The following is an 18,864-nucleotide window of genomic DNA, read 5'->3' on the forward strand; positions in this document are numbered from 1 at the left end:
TCCCTCAGCTGAAGCTAATCTCTCTCTTTCTCTCTCTCTCTCTCTCTTTCTCTCTCTCGTTCTCTCTCTCTCTCTCTCTGGCCTTTGAGCACTCGATGGCAAAGGTCACACATATCAACATGGTCACACACATTATCAAGCTCTGTCTAAGTGTCTTGGGTCACACAGACACACCCCTCCCTCCATCTCTCACCCCATCTCTCTGAGCCCTCTCTCCATCTCTCATCCCTCCATCTCTCCCTCCCTCCATTTCTCATCCCTCCTTTCAACTCTCATCCCTCCAACTCTCCCTCCATCTCTCATCCATCTTTCATCCCTCCATCTCTCATCCCTCTCTTCTTGTGTGTAGTTGTGCGTGCGTGTGTGAGTAGGTGTGTGTGTGTGCATGCGTGTGTGTGTGTGTGTGTGTGTGTGTGTGTGAATAGGTGTGTGTGTGTGTGTGTGTGTGTGTGTGTGTGAGTAGGTGTTTGTGTGTGTGTGAGTAGGTGTGTGTGTGTGTTTGTGTGTGTGTGTGTATGTGTGTGAGTATGTGTGTGTGTGTGTGTGTGTGTGTGTGTGAGTAGGTGTGTGTGTGTGTGTGTGTGTGTGTGTGTGAGTAGGTGTGTGTGTGTGTATGTGTGTGAGTATGTGTGTGTGTGTGTGTGTGTGTGAGTAGGTGTGTGTGTGTGTGTGAGTAGGTGTGTGTGTGTGTGTGTGTGAGTAGGTGTGTGTGTGTGTGTGTGTGTGTGCGTCTGTGTGCTTGTAAGTCAGCGTCAGAGTAGGCGTGTAAACAGCACCGCGCCTCGGCTGATCCCTGACAGCATTAAATGGACAATTTATTCCTAATGATTCTGTTAAACGTGGAACCAGCGGGTGGAGCCCGCGAGGAATATAGGACCTCTTTTGTGGTCGCGCGGCACAGCCAACGTTTCCCTGAGAAAACCACTCAGACAGAGAGAGAGAGAGAGACAGAGAGAGAGAGAGAGAGAGAGAGAGAGAGGCAATTTAACAAACCCTTCATTAGACTTTCTACTCAACGCCAGCTAATGTGACAACTGCAAGTATGTCATACATCATGCATTAGTTACACGCATGCACGCACACACACACACACAAACACACACACACACACACACACACACACACACACACATAAATGAATGGCCATACTGTTTTCCTCGGGGGATGCAGTCTTCAGTGAGTGATTATTTACATTAACAGTAGGCTAAGTGTGAGTAATACGGGGCTCGTTCAAAGTGACCACAAAGTGTGACCGCAACCTGAGCAACATGTGGCAGTCTGACTCCGGTGGGGCGTGACCTCCGGTGGGGCGTGACCTCCGGTTGTGACCTCCGGTGGGGCGTGACCACCAGAGTGGCCGAGAGAGGGATGACCTCATTTTGAAAAGGTGTGTTCTCCAAACAGAACCCGCACGCTCAATTTCCTCTGCCTCTCTCTCTCTCTCTCACACACACACACACACACACACACACACACACACACACACACACACACACACACCTACACACCCACACTCACACACAGACACCCTCAGACTCAATAAGCACTGTGCGCCTTAAGTCACTCACCAGCTCTTTAGGATCCACACACACACGCACACACACACTCTCTCCCTCTCTCTCGCTGCCCCCCCTCTCTCTATTAGCAGACATAGGCACCTTCATTATACAACTGCATACACACTTACAAAAGGTCAGTGGAACCTTGTCTGGAAAAACAGGTGTTTGTAGGGTCTATGTGTCTGTATGCTGTTTTGTAGGTGTGCCATGTTCTGTATAATGTTTGTACAAAGGTGTGCCTGTCTATATAATAATCGTATGTGCCTTGTCTATCCAGACTTGGCAAAAATAACATAACTCCTCTCCATTAGACTCTATCATGCAATGTTATTCCTCCAGCTGTGGAGCTGTCGATCAAAGCTGGGTGGTTGTGGGTAACGGAGTTCAGCGAGGGCACTGTAGGCTCTGTGATTAACGGTCAGCTCAGGCGCTGGGTGCCCAGAGTGGGCTGTGTTCAAAAGGTTGAATGGAACCCGGCTACCGAGTGTCTCTGAGGTATTTCAGAGTGTTGTGTTAGTGGTTAGAACATGGCCATGCGCTGACCAGCTCTGTGTATTTGGCTGTGGTTGAGGTTTGCCAGTGCTGGATCGCCACACAGCAAGATGTGGTTGCGGTTTAGGTGCTGTTCTTCTCGTTCACCAGCTACGCCGTGTGGTTGCGGCTGTGGTTTGTCTGTTAACTCCTGCTATGTAATGGGATTGTGGTGCGACATTTGGTAGAAGAGTGTTTCCAAACAAGAGATAACAATATAATGCCACCGTCTCCCATTATGGACATCGCTAGTCGGTAGGTTGCAGTATCCTATGACAAGTCTAGGATGTCTGAAACACAGAGACTAGGGGAAAAACGCTAGATTGTAGATCCTAGCCATCGGCCACCATGGGGAACGGCTCCAGAAACGCCTAGAAGGGCTGCTTACACATGAGAAGGACAGACGAGGGAGGGGGCGGGGTCAACAGCAAGGTCAGGGGTCAACACAGGGGCAGTACAGAGACAGAGATGACGGCGGCTAATTGTGCTAATGGTAGGGGGGGGGGGGGGGGTACCTTTCTGTCACGTCACCACCCCGCTTATTTCCTCGGCGGTTTAGGCCGAGTACTTGGGGAAGTGTCTAACTGGCAGCGACGGGACCGGCGGCGTCTGCGTCTCGTCCACGCCGGCGCCTGTAGCCTCCCCGACTGTCGGGCCCGGGAGGACACAGAGCCAGCCTCGGCCGCCCGAGGTCGTCTTAGGCTAGCCGCTCCGGCGTTTCTGCTCCCACGTGCCGAAACCCGGAGGCGTCGACCGTGACCGAACGCGTCTCGTCTGTGTCCCTGCACGGGCTGTATGTTTCGTTAAAGATCCTGTCTCTCTGAGGCTGTGAGGTTGATTAGTGGCGTGTTGTGTGTTGAGGGGCGGGGGGGGTGGGGGCGGGGTGGAGGGAGGGGCGCGCGCGTGTGTGTGTATGTTCGAGGTCAATGTGACATTGTGTTCTACATTTAACAGCTGTTTCGAGGTGGGAATTCTATAGCTCTTCATTTGAGAATTCAGAGGAGTTTGCGGTGTCTCCTGGACTTGGGCAGAAGTCTCCCTAATTTCCTTTGCTTTCTAAAAACAATTTTCTGTTCTGTTTTGAATTTTCGGAGCTGTTACCGTAATGGCTAGTGTGTGATACTCTTTTTCTCTTCAATCTGTTTTATATAAAATGTCACCCTCGAATGCCAGAGTGGGCTTTTTCAGACCAGCTTTGGACACTGCTCAGAGGCAGTTAGAAGTCATTCATTGTGTGTTTGTGAGAGGGTAGGCTACAATGTGTGGTTGTGTGAATAAGATCATCAAGTATTGGATTTGTATTAATTTCATCCATTATTTTGTGCAGTATGTCTGCAGCGTGTTCCTCCTGTGCGTGTGTGTGTGCGCGTGTGTGTGTGCCTGTGTGCGTGCGTGCGTGTGCGTGAGTGTGTGTGTGCGTGAGGGTGTGTGCGTGTGGGTGTGTGCGTGTGAGGGTGTGTGCGCGTCACAGTCGAAAAACAGTAGACTGGAGTGGTCAGCCAGACAGGATTGCATGAAACTTTTTAACTGCGTCTGCAGAACTTTTAAAGAAAAACATTTGATAAAGAGATTGTGTTTAAGCTGTAGAGACCCATCTGTGTCTGATCCTGGTGTGTGTGTGTGTGTGTGTGTGTGTGTGTGTGTGTATGTGTGTGTGTGTGTGTGTGTGTGTGTCAGCCTCTGATCCCTCTGACTGTACAGACGCCTGTAGGACGCTGGGTACTCTATAACATGTCTAAATTACCCCCACCACAAAACCACACACCACCCTCTGACCGACTAGCCAAACAGCCAGCCAGCCAGCCAGCCAACGACCAAACACTGGACTACCGTGGCTGTTCTCTCTCTTTTTCTTTCTTTCTTTCTTTCTTTCTTTCTTTCTTTCTTTCTTTCTTTCTTTCTTTCTTTCTTTCTTTCTTTCTTTCTTTCTCTCTCTCTCTCTCTCGCTTTCTCTCTCTTAATCTGTTTCTCTCTCCCACTCTGTTTCTCTCTCTCTCTGTTTCACTCACTCTCTCTCTTTCTCTCTCTGTCTCTCCTTCTCTCTCTTTGTTTCTCTCTCTGTTTCTCTCTCTCTCTGTCTCTCTCTCTCTCTCTCTCCTGTGATCATGTTTTTCCTGGATTAGTCTTCGGCTCCATACAGTATGTGCAGAGAGAGGAAGTGAGGATTTTTCGTCGGGTGCTGACACAGATTCCACAGACATTCACACACACACACATGCACGCACACATGCACACGCGTGCGCACACACACACACACACATGCACACACACATAACACATTCACAGACGTGACTAATTACAAAAAGCTTGCTCAAGACTGAGAAACACAGCCGTACAAGGCTGTAAAATCAGAATTCAACCGCCAAACTATGTGCTCACTTGCACAAACCAACCGCAGAGAGAGAGAGAGAGAGAGAGAGAGAGAGAGAAAGAGATGAGCTACAAAGCAGAGCCAGACTTAACACAGATGGTGGCTGAGTGAACACCTTTTGAAGTACTTAGAGCCCTGATCCATGATGTATGAAAAAGTGCCACACCCCACTGCGCTAGCTAGCCCTGCGCTAGCTCTGTTTACTAACACAGCTACAGTAGCTCTCCCTTAGTCCGTCTAGTCCAGTTAGTACTAGCTAGCCCAGCGCTAGCTCTGTTTACTAACACAGCTACAGTAGCTCTCCCTTAGTCCGTCTAGTCCAGTTAGTACTAGCTAGCCCAGCGCTAGCTCTGTTTACTAACACAACTACAGTAGCTCTCCCTTAGTCCGTCTAGTCCAGTTAGTACTAGCTAGCCCAGCGCTAGCTCTGTTTACTAACACAGCTACAGTAGCTCTCCCTTAGTCCGTCTAGTCCAGTTAGTACTAGCTAGCCCAGCGCTAGCTCTGTTTACTAACACAGCTACAGTAGCTCTCCCTTAGTCCGTCTAGTCCAGTTAGTACTAGCTAGCCCAGCGCTAGCTCTGTTTACTAACACAGCTACAGTAACTCTCCCTTAGTCCGTCTAGTCCCGTTAGTACTGGACTCAGAGCTGTGTTAGTAAAGAAAGCTAACCAACCCCCCAGGAATAACTCTGTGCTGAGTTTCCCAGAGGCATCGTAGCGCTACGTTTATCGTAAGCTACGGCGTTCATCGTAGTGCTACGATGAACGTAGCGCTACGATGCTGCTGGTAACATAGACATTATAAAGAACTTTCTTTCTTTCTTTATAATGTCTATGGCTGGTAAACTCAGCCCTGGGCTGAGGCAATTTTGGCATAGTGGCCAAGTTCAGTATTGCAAGTCACGTGCGCCATGCACGGCCCAAAAACATTATTTCCCCATAGACATGCATGGAGAATGAAAAGGCTGGGGAAAGGAACTTTTCTGGATATTACTCAAAATCAAAAACGACACTTTGAATGATCAAGTTTTAAACCATTGGGTCCATTTTTCTTTAGAAGCCACCAAGAACTGAGGTTTTACAGCTGTTTCTCACCCCGTGTATGTCTGGAGAAAATGGCTAGGCGCGGCCAGGTTTCGGGTAAGATGGCATTGTGAAAACATTACTGCGCTTGTGCTGTGGGCCGCAGAAGTCCAACGGAAGTAGGAGGCGTGGAAACAGTTTTCGGTATATGCGCTGGGTGAGCAACGCTCATTGGAATGAATGGATGGCTATCTTTAAATGCCTCAACCAGTTCTTTTAAAGTCGCACAGAAATGAAAAAAAGCATTCTGTCCCATTTTGGTTCACATAATTGGTCATAGTGTTGACCTATTCAACGATGTATGCCAAAATTGCACGGTAGGTCACGTGCAATTACGACACCAGGTAGGCTACCTTAGATTTTAGGCCAATAATCTCACGACATCCACCCTGTCAATCAAAACGTCAACTACTCTGCAGCCTCAAGTGTTGAATATCCCGTCCGCTCGATAACGTTCCAATGAAATTCATCTAAATGTCCCGCCCTTGCAGCCTGTTTCAGGCTGAAATACGTCAAAGTACAGAAGCAAGATATTCTCCAACTTCCCTTTCGGTGCGACTTTAATACATCCAGGGAGCTAACGCAGAGCTAGCTAGATGGGGCTATGTGGCAGTGTGCCCCGCACTGCGGATCAGGCTTCTTAACACCACGACCTGCTTAGAACCCTTAGAACCTTTCATGTAGCCTAGAACCCAATAAATGGAACCCAAACTCTCATATTCAAGATTCTGCAATGCAATCCACCAACGAGAATCATAACCCCAAAAAGCAACAGCTGGTGCTCAAAAAACCATTGGAAGGCTTTCGATGGAAAATCTCTTCAATAACAAACTTGTTTTTAATCAATCAATTGGCCTCACAGTTGTTCAGACTTGTGCTGGCAGAAATATGGCGAGGGCCAAACTTAAACTGTGCACGCTAATAAGAGCAAAATCGTTAAGTAGCCAGGAGTTAACTAGACAAGCTGGATGAGGGGCTTGGAAGGTCTTGGGTCTCACTATCCTGGCTAGGCCACAAGGCAGACCTTGTCCTCCAGAAATAATATCCATAAAAAACCTACTCCTCAGGACCAATCATCGAACTCCCAGCTCGACCCTTTCTGCCGCCAGAACCCGCAAACGGGCCCGGCGCGAGAACCACAGTGAGGTCATCATCTTGCCTTCAAGAGTGGACTGACGTGGGGAGATGACTGCGATCCAGGCGTGAAACAGGGAACAGGGAAAAGAAAGGGATTAGTGAAAGGCTAGAAAACAGCCGTGACGTGCCAGGCGGATGAAGGAAACGGGTGTCCAATTAAAGGCTTCGACTTGAAATGAGGATGGCGTTATAGCTGACAGAGAGAGATGGTGGAGAGCCAGCGGAGGCCGAGGGACTCAGGGGGAACTGGCGGTTCGAGTGCCCAGAGAGGAGTTGTGCTGTGTGGGTAAACGTGACAGTGCAGCAGCCTCTTCCTCCTGGCTCCTGGCCGGAGGTGGTCTGTTAGCGGACTGATGTGGATGGCATGGCTTCATCACAAAATACATCTATTGCTAAGCAAGATAACTCATAACATTGACATTGCTTCGTCATCATAACTAAAGATGAGGGTTTGGATTGGTTATTGTTGCTATGCAGTCCTAAGCTACTGGAGCATGGTCCATGGACAATCTAGAGCTTGTGGTCCTTCGGACTGGTCTGGACTGGTCTGGACTGGTCTGGACTGGTCTGGACTGGTCTGGACTGGTCTGGACTGGTGAATCAGCAGAGGCAACATCATGATTGGAATTTTGAATTTCAACTGTACTTTAGGAAATGCCTTTGTTCTTTGCTCATCACTGCATGTGTTTCTCTTTCTCTCTCTCACACACACACACGCACGCACTCACGCACACGCACACATACTTACACACAACCATCTTCCAGTAGTGTCCCCCTTGCACCTGACCAGGGTTGTGCAAATATTATGTGGCGGTAAAATGAGGATAAAGCGATCATTCCTTCCTGTAGGAAATTAAAGTCAACAGGTCCAGCTGTCACATACTCTGACTGGTCAAACTCAGGCCTAGCTGTCACACACTCCGGCAGGACCAGGAGCTCGTCTGTCTGGTCTAGCTCTGGCATGGACACCTGGGTCCAATAACACACACACACACACACACACACACACACACACACACACACACACACACACACACACACACACACACACACACACACACACACACACACACACACGCACACTTAAAGTTATAACACCTGGATGGGTTGAATAGTTGTGCAGGAGTTTAAAATATCCTTTTCATCTCTGAAACGACTACCGTTTGTAAGAAATATATTTTTCTCTATTCTAGAATGACCTCCAATCGTGGGACATAATGACAAAATGGTTATCCTGAACCTCTCTCTCCCTCTCTCTCTCTCCCCCCTCCCCTCCCCTCCAGTGAATAGTGGCTGAGCCTGGAGCCCGGGAGGCTGATGACCATGCTGTTGGCTCCCGCCTATGTGCTGCTGCTGCTGGCGGGCCGTGCTCTGGGGGGAGGCTACCCCCCCATGCCCCAGATGAAGTACATGCAGCCCATGATGAAGGGACCGGTGGGACCCCCCTTCCGAGAGGGCAAGGGACAATACTTGGGTGAGTGTGTGTGTGTCGATATGTTTGCGTCTGTGTGTGTGTGTGTGTGTATGTGTGTGTGTGTGCGTTCATGTGTGTGTGAATGTGGATCTCTGTGTCTGCGAGCAAATGTGTAGGCCTACCTACCTACCCATACCTAACTTTCTTCCATTTCGTAAGAACCACCCCTACAAGTATGTAGGGCTCGGCAAGGTTTTCTCAGATTAACCTGGATTTAACCTTACATAGCTGCAGCTCCCACCTCTGAAATTCACAGCAGATTTGAATGCATATGAATGTCGCCGGGATGTGCCTGCCAGCTCCCGTGTGCGGCGCGGTAGCTTACGTGGGCTCAGGGTCGCATACTGGGGCTGGGAATATGGCACGCTGGCAACAGCAGCAGGGAAAGTGGGTCAGGGAGTACGGCGGCAAGAAAAAGGGAGAGGTGGGAGAGAAAGAAAAGAGAGGAGGATGAGGGTTGGGGATGGGAGGCGGGGGGGGGGGGGGGCATAGAAAAAGGCTCGGAGAGCTGGAGAAGAGGGAAATGTAATGTGTTTGTCGAATTGGATGAGTTGTAACAGGGACGAGCTGATAATAGCTTCCTTCCTCGGTCCCTGGTGAAAAGCAGGCGATCTTGCTTCCGACGGGGGGAAAAACTGTGACTTTGAAAAATGGCGCAAAGTAAGAGCGTGAACGTTTACATATGACATCCTTCATTGTTCGCTAGGATGGTAGACGTTCGAGGCTTTGATTAAAATGGTTCGCACGTGTAGGACGTTAACTCTGAATGGAGGAATGTAAGCAAAACAATGGTCCTCTTCCCCCGATGTCTAACAAATTGTAAGTTCTCTCCCCACCTGACAGCCTGCTGCTTGGCCTGGTCGGTAAGGGACTAACTGTGCCTGGACAACGATCACAGCTGTGTTGATCTGTGTTCGATTTGGGATAGGCCTATATCCAGTAGTGTAGTCGAGGGTATACGGTGCTATACGATGTATAGCCTAGGCTACCTACCCAGTATAGCCTACCCTCTTCTTATTAACCACTGTTGTAAACGGAACAATTTCAGAATAATTGCTGTTGTAGTATATACCCACTTGGCCACTTCTTCACTTACCACTACACCACGTCCTAGCTGATCATTTCTTATCAGACGTCATCCGATAAAGGGATCATTCCTTCCTGGAGGTAATTAAAGTCAACAGGTCCAGTTGTCGCAATACTCTGCCTGGTCAAACTCGGGCCTAGTTGTCACACACTCCGACAGCAGGCCAAGAACACTCCTGCCTGGCCTAGCTCTGGCATGGGCACATGGGTCCAATAACACGCACGCACACATGCACGCACACACACACACACACGCTGTGGGCCCTGTTGTTCGGCCAACAGCTTCCCAGTTGCATGTTGCTCTGAAAGAGGCTCTTGGGTGGGTACTGGACAGACAGACAGATATATTTGTGGTGTATTTGTCCGAGGAGGGCGGCCAGTGAAGTGGCTGCCTGCGGAGAGAGACTGTGTCTCCCGGCTGTGTCTGTGGGTCTATCTAGCTCGCTAGCAGGCCTTGGCAGGGCTTCACTGGGCCCTGATGGAAGCCTGATTGCCCACTGTTTGCTGAGCTGGGCCGGCCCAGTGGTTCCTCCCAGCTCCCACCATCTGGATGCTGTTACCCGTGTTTTTCATGTTGGACTTGGACGCCCAGGCTCTGTGTTTGTGTATGTGTGTGAGAGAGGGAAATAGGGAGAGAGGGAGGGAGAGAGAGAGAAATAGAGAGCGAGAGAGGGAGGGGGGGAGTGGAAGACAGAATATCTTGTGAATGCATGTGTACTGTATGAGCATTCCGTGTGTGTGTGTGTGTGTGTGTGTGTGTGTATACAGTATGTGTTAGTTTGTGAGGGGCATTGTGTGTGCATATGTGTGTGTGTGTGTGTGTGTGTGAGAGAGAGAGAGAGAGAGAGAGAGAGTGAGAGTAGGTGATTATGGGTGATTATGAGTGTACAGTAAGTAGGCATGAGTATTCATTTTTGCTTTACACAAAGTGTACGTAAACAAAGTCCCATGGTTTCATATATCCCTGAACCAAACTGGCCTGGCTATACTAGGTAGGTATACGTACTGTAGGTAGGTTGGTTGGTAGGTTCTGAAGGTCGGTAGAATAGGTGCTTAGTTGGGAAAATTGCACTGGTTTCACAAGCCATTTTGAAGAATGACTGTCATTCAGACAGTGGGCCCCCTACTTCAAAACCACTTTCCCCCCTTCACAACCTCATATTCAACAAGTTACCGTGAAACAATGTTTGACAAAAGCACATTCCTGCAGTTCATTTCAAAGAGAGTTCAGAATAGCCCACATAAAGCATGTATTCCTGGAGATAAGCCCTCTGAAGTTTGTCATGCGGATCAGGTGTGTCACTTGCAGTATCTTGATGTAGAGGGTACCGGTGATAAGGGTTCAACAGATGGCAGAACAGGCAGCACTGGGTTCAGAGAAAATCACATTTGTCTCTCTGGGACTATTCTAGCCATGCCTAAGTCATGTGTCTCTACCACTACCTAGTGGCGTAGTACAAAACTGCATACAGGTTACAAGACAATTGTAGGTTTGTATATGTATGTATGATTGCACAACCAAGCAATGCGTTGCTGTTTTTTCATGGTTAATTAAGAGTGTGCAATAAGTTCAACCAAATATTGTTCACATTTTGAACTAATTGTGAACTGGTGTGGATCACCCTATCCCTGCCAAAGGTTGCAGGTCATGACCCAATGACCTTCTTTGTTATAGGCTTATTCCACATTTGTAGGCTACCAGGCCACCGAACACAACCTCCATTACTTCATGGCTAATTTCCCAGCAGACGCACGTGACACTGAATAGAAGGAGTGCGATTGATTGAGAGAGATGCACTACATGAGCCATGTGATCCATAATTTCCCATGTTCTGGGGAGGGGAGGTGTGTTCTATTGACCTGTGCCTGGGGCCTCACATCCACTCATCTGTAGGCATCAGATAGACCACTGAGTTAGCATGGAGTGACAGGGAACCAGCAGGGAGGACAGAGTGAGTTTGGCAGATAGATGTATAGCAGGTAAATGTTTGGCAGATCTATGTGTAGCAGATACATTGTAGATGTTTAGCAGATAGACGTATAGCAGATAGATGTTTAGCAGATAGTTGTTGAGCAGATTATATATTTAGCAGATATATGTTTAACAGATAGATGTTTAGCAGATAGTTGTTGAGCAGATTATATATTTAGCAGATAGACGTTTAACAGATAGATGTTTAGCAGATAGTTGTTGAGCAGATTATATTTTTAGCAGATAGACGCTCAACAGATAGATGTTTAGCAGATAGTTGTTGAGCAGATGCTATTTTTAGCAGATATATGCTCAACAGATTGATGTTTAGCAGATAGTTGTTGAGCAGATCAAATATTTAGCAGATAGACATGTAGCAGAGAAATGTTTAGAAGATATAGATGTTTAGCAGATAGATTAGAGTCACAAGTTGACATTTAAAGTGTGGCCTCCTCTCTCTCTCTCTCTCTCTCTCTCTCTCTCTCTCTCATACTGTACTTTCCCTCTCTTTGTCTTTTTCTCTCAAGCTCTCTCTCTCATACTGTTATACTATCTCTCTCTGATGCTGTCATGCTATCTCTCTCTCTCTCTCATACATTATACTATCTCTCTGTCTCTCTCTCTCATTCTCTCCCTCTCCCATCTGGGTTAATGATGAGCATGTGTCAACGTGAGAACTAGATTATCCAGTCAGTCGCACATCCAGATTATTTGCTTGCTTGTGTGGCTGACGAACAGCTTCTCCACCCGGCTACATGATAACTCTCCAGCCTGGGAAAATGACAAATGAGTTGTTTGCAGAGACAGACTGAAATATCCACAGACTTCTGTTTATTCATGTTTATTCATGTACTGTGATCCACAGCAGGGGGATATCTTCAGATTGCATGGGATTCATTAAGAATACAACTTTGTTTATATAACTGTCACTGTCAGTTAGTCAGTGTCACGTAAAGTCTGTCTCTGCTAAACAGATACCTAAACTTTGCCAGATCAGCAGGTTCAATATTCTCTTGACAAATTATGAGAATTACAAAGAGACTTATAAATTACTTTTATTTTTTTATTTTGACTCCCTATTCCTTTGAGGCCTTGATGTTCAGGAAGCATGTTTGATCTTGAGAAGTATGGCTTATGCCTGTCCCACATCGGTTCCCACAATCGGGCCCCAGAAAAGTCTGACCAAGGACTGAATCAAACAGCGGCACCATGGGGAGAGATGTTCACCAAAAAAGGAAACTTTACCGGGTCTATAAAGATGAATAAAGATGAATATTAGATGAATACCTCACAATATGGGTTCTGCACACTTGCTATGAAAGGTTGCAACACAAATAGGAAAATATACAAGGAATATGTCCAGTGTTGCTAGGGACAGAGAGCAGACTAACACGGCGGACGTCAAGCTGCTATCCCTACTGGCATTCCTCAGAGGTCGAGCTTTGTTCCGAGGCATTCATCTGCTGTCCCTCTTCTCCTCCTCTGTTGTCTTGCGCTGAGCTGTTGAGGATTTGCAGTGATTTAGCTATGCATGCTGAGGTGAGATATGAGGAAGAGGATTCATGACTACAAGTTCAGTTCTGGAGTATCTAACTCTCTATTCATCTGTCACACAAATTCCAGATATAGTTTTGTTTGTGTATTTCAACTTTCATTTCAAACTTTATTTATACTTGTAAAGCACTGAGGTTTCCCTCATTTACAGTGTTGACGAGTTCACCAGTTACCCCAAGATTTAGGTTAATCTTCCAAGAGCCCACGAAATATGAAGCCAACAGGTGACGAGAGTATTCCTTTCTCTCTTACAGATATGCCACCTATGATGGAGGTGAAGGGGGAGCCCGGCCCGCAAGGAAAACCCGGACCCCGGGGCCCGCCTGGGCCCTCGGGACTCCCAGGAAAACCAGGCCTGGGTAAACCCGGCCTGAACGGACAGCCTGGCCCTCAGGGGCCTCCCGGCTTTCCTGGCATAGGGAAGCCCGGACTTCCGGGTCTTCCTGGGAAGGCGGGTCTGAAGGGGATACCTGGGAATAACGGCGAGGTGGGCCTCCGTGGCGAGCCGGGTCCCAGAGGTCTCCCGGGTCAGCCCGGTCTCCCCGGCCCCGCCGGCCTGTCTTTGAACGGCAAACCTGGGCTCCCTGGCGTCAAGGGACCCCCCGGGGTCCGCGGAGAGCCAGGGCATAAGGGCGAGGTGGGGAACCCCGGTGAACGCGGGCTGAAAGGGGAGAACGGCAACGGGAAGCCGGGCCTGATTGGGCCGAGGGGCCCCAATGGGCTCAGGGGCCTTCCGGGACCGCCTGGCAACCCAGGCCTGGGTAAACCGGGACTCAGTGGGATGCCGGGCCCGACCGGGCCCAAAGGAGACCAGGGACTCCCGGGGGAACCAGGAGAACCAGGAGAGGCCGGCGCTCCAGGCCTACAGGGACAGCCAGGGCCAACAGGATTGGGGAAGCCTGGTCTGGATGGATTGCCCGGAGGACCGGGTCCAATTGGGCCAAAAGGTGAGCCTGGGCTGAGGGGCGCTCAAGGGTTTCCTGGGACCCCTGGTTATGGTAAGCCTGGTCTGTCGGGGCAGAAGGGAGACAAGGGCCCCGCAGGGTTACCAGGACTTCCTGGGGACAAGGGGGAGCCAGGGATGGAGGGCCAACCAGGTGATGTGGGCCCAGATGGACAGCCAGGACTCCCAGGAATACAGGGCCCTATGGGGCTCCCAGGAAAATATGGCATGCCTGGCCTGAAGGGAGAGCTGGGCCCCCAGGGGCCTCCAGGCCTTCCAGGGCTCAGAGGGGACCAGGGCCCCAGCGGCCTGTCTGGAAAACCTGGAATCCCTGGAGAGAAAGGCCTGCCTGGGCCTAACGGGGCTCTGGGAAAACCAGGGCCAAAAGGTGAGGCGGGACATATAGGCCTTCCCGGGAACCCTGGTCTGACAGGCGCCCCTGGGACTAAAGGGGAGACTGGCTTCGTTGGCTCTCCAGGGCCCAGGGGCCAGTCAGGGATCCCGGGTCTTCAAGGGCCTTCGGGGCCGATGGGGCCCCAGGGTATCCCGGGTCTGAAGGGCGAACCCGGGATGCCAGGCGTTCCGGGCGTGGGCAAGGTGGGAGAGAAGGGGTCTACCGGCCCCCATGGTCCCCCTGGGAAGCCAGGCAACGCCGGGTTGAACGGAAACGCGGGCCCCCCCGGCCCTCCGGGGCCACCGGGCCCCTCGGGGAACGGTCAGACCAGCGTGGCGGGGCTGACGGATTCAGAGCTGGGCGGGGACAAGGTTCCGGACGGCGTCAACAAGCCGCAGTTCGGCCAAGGTGGCCTCACCGCCACGCTGGCGCCCGCCTTCACCGCCATCCTCACCACGCCCTTCCCTCCCTCCGGCATGCCGATCAAATTCGACAGGACCCTGTACAATGGGCAGAACGCCTACAATCCCACCACAGGCATCTTCACCAGCCCGCTGTCCGGCGTCTACTACTTTGCCTACCACGTGCACGTAAAGGGAACGAGCCTGTGGGTGGCGCTGTACAAGAACAATGTGCCCGCCACCTACACCTACGATGAGTACAAGAAGGGCTACATGGACCAGGCGTCCGGTAGCGCCGTGCTCGAGCTGAAGGAGAGCGACCAGGTGTGGGTCCAGATGCCCTCAGACCAGGCCAACGGGCTCTACTCCACGGAGTACATCCATTCGTCCTTCTCAGGGTTCCTGCTGTGCCCGACATAACGCCACGGTGACACCCACCCGTTCGCCAGAGCGCCCCTTTCTCCTCTCGCGCTCCGACCCCCCCACATCCCCTCACCCCACCCATACCCCCCCGCACAGCACCCAAGCAGAGTAACCCTGGTAATGTTAGGACCACCGTCACCCAACAACAACAACAACAACAACAACAACAACAGAAAAGACTTTGTGAACGAAAGAAGGAAAGAGTAAAAGAACAGGAGAAGGATACTTCATGCTGTGTTCTGTGTTTTATCTCTTTCTTTCAAATGTCTGATTTGGTTTGTGTTTTTATGTTTGTTTTTTTTAGCTTATATAATTATAATTATTATTAATGTTAAAATTTTATTATTATTATTTTGTCCCATGTCGTCGATATTGTTGATGTTGTTTATCGGATTCAGACTATTAAGTGGCTTACTTTGCAATGTGTAAGTAACAGTTATTAGACCTACCCGTGTGACTGCACATCCTACCCATACACTCGGACACCAACTCGGACAGCATCGCTGGACCCTGGGACTGTGATCAGTTACCCCTGGCTTCAGTCACTCCCTGCACAAAACATACATACTGTACATTCATTCCCAAGTGTGCGTCCAAAATTAATCCTAATCAAAGTAGAAACATTTAAGCACACATAGGCCTAAGTGTTTTCTCGATGACAAAGTCTTCATTGACAATGGCCAATACTTTACAGTCCACTGTTGTGATGAAACCATAGTTTTAAAGCACAGTGATCCAATTTATGGCAATGACCTCCTTGTCTATTGTTCAATTATCTGTTGGATGTTTTAACAGGTGACACAGACATCTGTAGGGTGCTAATCTGTAGGTTCTATGAGTCCTATGTTAGAAGTATATTTGCTGATACTGGAAGTTGACCATTTCTATTCATTGATATATATTTAACTTGACAGATAAGAACTTGTTTGCTGTGTCCAACATACAATATGTAAGGTCCATAAAACATATGAAGACAACCTACAAGCACATTCTCTAAGCAGTATTAGAGCTAACAGAATAGACTCACTTTCTAACTCTAAAGTATGCTACCTTGAAAATCATTATGCATTGCAAATATATTATGAAAAGAGAATGACATACAATGAGCAGATTGCTGTATGTATAGAGACTATAAACAGATGCATTAATGGAAAAGTGAAGCCAGCCAGTAGCTATATAAATGACTAGATGAATGAATATAGATGCTGTAGGCTACGGACAGAAAGCATGGACCAAACGTATGTGGATCGAAGTCCCGTTTCCCTGTATTGAACCAGTTCTTAATCCCATTTTCCACATGCCTGGCAGCTTCCACCACGTCACACGCATGGGTTCTCTGTAACACGCATTACAGAGATATGACATCACTGCTTTATGTGTTTGCTGATATATACATTTGTTGTGAAATTCAAACAGTATCCTCCATTGTAATACACGCCGTTTCTATATTTGGTGTTTGTGCACACCTCACTGTAGTGTTACTGGGCAACTATAAAGCTGGGTTCACATACAACAGCCAAAACAGTTTTGAGGAGTTTTAAAATGTGTTTTTCACTGCCTGTGATGATTCTTCAGGATTCCAGTTTTAGAACAGAGACATTCTAAAACTACAAACATTCTAAAACTGCCTAAAACGGTATTAGCTATTTTACGTGAGCCCAGCTTAACCGTTTGTAGGCCCCAAAGTGGGCTCAAGGGCTATTCATTTGCTCTACTTCCTGACTTCTTAAGCAACGCTGCTGCAACAGGAATGGCTGACTCATTACTGAGCTTGATGGAACACCCCTGGTTGCAAAGACAGGTCCCCTTAATCATATCCAAGCATGTTAACTCTCCAAAATGAGCAAAGATATCCATAGCCTATGAATGAGTACAAGGACTGACAGACTGGGGCCCGGTGGTTGTGAAACACATGTTGCGTAACATTTAACATGCATCTGTCAGATTTCTGGACGAAGTGTTGGGACAGAGAAGTGAGAGATTTGTGTGTTCTCCCATAACTGTGGGATAAGGCATTGACTTCAGATAAACCCAGCCTGTGTGTGTGTGTGTGTATGAGTGTGTGTGTGTGTGTTTTTCTTTCTGTCTGATTTGTCTGTCTTTATCCTTGTTTTTGCGTCTATGTGTGTATGAGTGTGTATCGCATCTTTTGTGGACAAGTGCCTGCTGCCCTCCACATGCAGTATATGCGCCATGCGGCTCACGTCAGCTCCACGAATGAGACATTTTGGAGACAATGCTCCGTTTCCGAATTGTCTAGAGACAGGTTATGGTAGTCAATGTTCCACAACAGTCATGACTTGAATAAACATAGGTTGTCCTTTCAACAGAACGTGTCGGGTGGATGGTAAACCATAAATGGCCCTTAGCTTTACAATTAGTGTATCAACCTAAATGCCTTTCCAAAGTGGGGAATTGAGTTAGGAAATAGGAGAGGACTAGAGAGGCAAGAGGTGAACATCTTTTGTCAAAGGAAGTAACATGGTTGGAAAAACATTGGACAGGTTAGGTCTAGCATGGGGTGGAGGGAGTCTTTTGCGACAACTTTGTGGTGTTGTCGATAACAAATAAGAGAGCACCATAGGAAAGTATACTATCAAACACCGTAAACGTAAGGTGGGTAACGCCGGAAAAGATGAGGACTATGGTAGATAAGGCTGTGACGAAATATTTAATTGTTCTTGGTGTGGGCAGTTGATGTGTACATTTACTCTTTAGGTGCAGCCATTTTTTAAAAGTTGATGCACTGAAGAAGATGGATTCTCCAGAAACACTATCAGATGGTATTATGTCCATGATAATTCAATACTGCCAAACCAATGGTATAACCCTTAGGACTACCTTGCTCTTATGATGGATTTGTGTCAATGTATAATCTACATCAATACATAGTGTAGCATCAAACACTTTACTTAACGATTTTCATTTTAGAGCCTTTATTTCTAACATAAACCAGTTTTACGCAACCAAACATGGTATCCAGGCTTCCAAGATAAGTGGAAAACAATAACTCTGCAAAAAATCAATCATGAAACAATGATTTCATTGCAATGTAATAGCATACTGTATTTACAGCACCAAGCATGCCCTCTCATGTATGTTCAGACCTAACCTAGAAAACCTGTCATGGAACTGAATTGAATAGTAAGGCCCCAAGTCTCAAGTATTTCCCCTGTTTGTAATGCAGACGATGCACTCTCACTGGCCTCTGCCCCTCGCTGACTCTCATAACAAAAACATACCTGAGGCAAAGATTTCCTATCATTATTGTTGTGTGAGTCTACTAGACAATTCAAGGCTTGTTCTTGTGTGTGTATGTTGCCTTTTTATTGTCTTTTTTCTTTTAGAAATTTGGAGCAGAGAACTTGGAACTACGTGTGGCTATTAATCTCCGTGCTCTGTCTCCATTATAGACAATGTCACTTGGTTTCCATGTTTGCCATGTGTGCTAATCATTTTTAACAAGTGTCAATAAGATCCAATGTACTGTCCTGATCACAAACTGCTTTGACTTGTTTTCTATTCATTGATGAAAAAAGAAAGAATGAAAAAAAAAAACACAAAAAAAACTTTAAGCCTTGCTTCGGTTTTTTAAGGGATATTTGTTTGTTATAGGTGCGATAAATACAAACGGCCATTCCCATTTGCACATGAAAGTTATGGAGATGTATTTATACATTTGTGATAATTTAACAGGAATGCCAAAACTGACCACCGAAGCCTAGAACTTATAAATGGTATTCAACAGCATTGATGAGTTAAGAGCATTTAGAACATGTAGTTAGCATTCTAGCATTGTTTGTGAAGTATTGTTTGTGGACTTCATTTTCTTATTGTGTAATGTACAATGTATCAACCTATAGGATTTTTTTGTCTTGTACATGGCTATTGCGTGCACTCTATGCAATAGATTTTGGGTATAAAATGCACTCTT

General features: G+C 47.8%; 1 protein-coding gene across 1 annotated transcript; it reads left to right on the plus strand.

Moving 5' to 3' along the window:
- Positions 1-8,000: 8,000 nt before the first annotated feature.
- Positions 8,001-14,927, plus strand: col8a2 (collagen, type VIII, alpha 2; the record flags this gene model as incomplete). The annotated part of the gene is made up of 2 exons (XM_084454910.1): positions 8,001-8,157; positions 13,024-14,927. The coding sequence occupies 2 exons, from the start codon at positions 8,001-8,003 to the stop codon at positions 14,925-14,927; spliced, it is 2,061 nt and encodes a 686-aa protein (XP_084311036.1).
- Positions 14,928-18,864: the final 3,937 nt, after the last annotated feature.

This window comes from Borostomias antarcticus, assembly GCF_949987555.1.
Source record: "Borostomias antarcticus genome assembly, chromosome: 21".
In the NCBI taxonomy this organism is placed as follows: Eukaryota; Metazoa; Chordata; class Actinopteri; order Stomiiformes; family Stomiidae; genus Borostomias; species Borostomias antarcticus.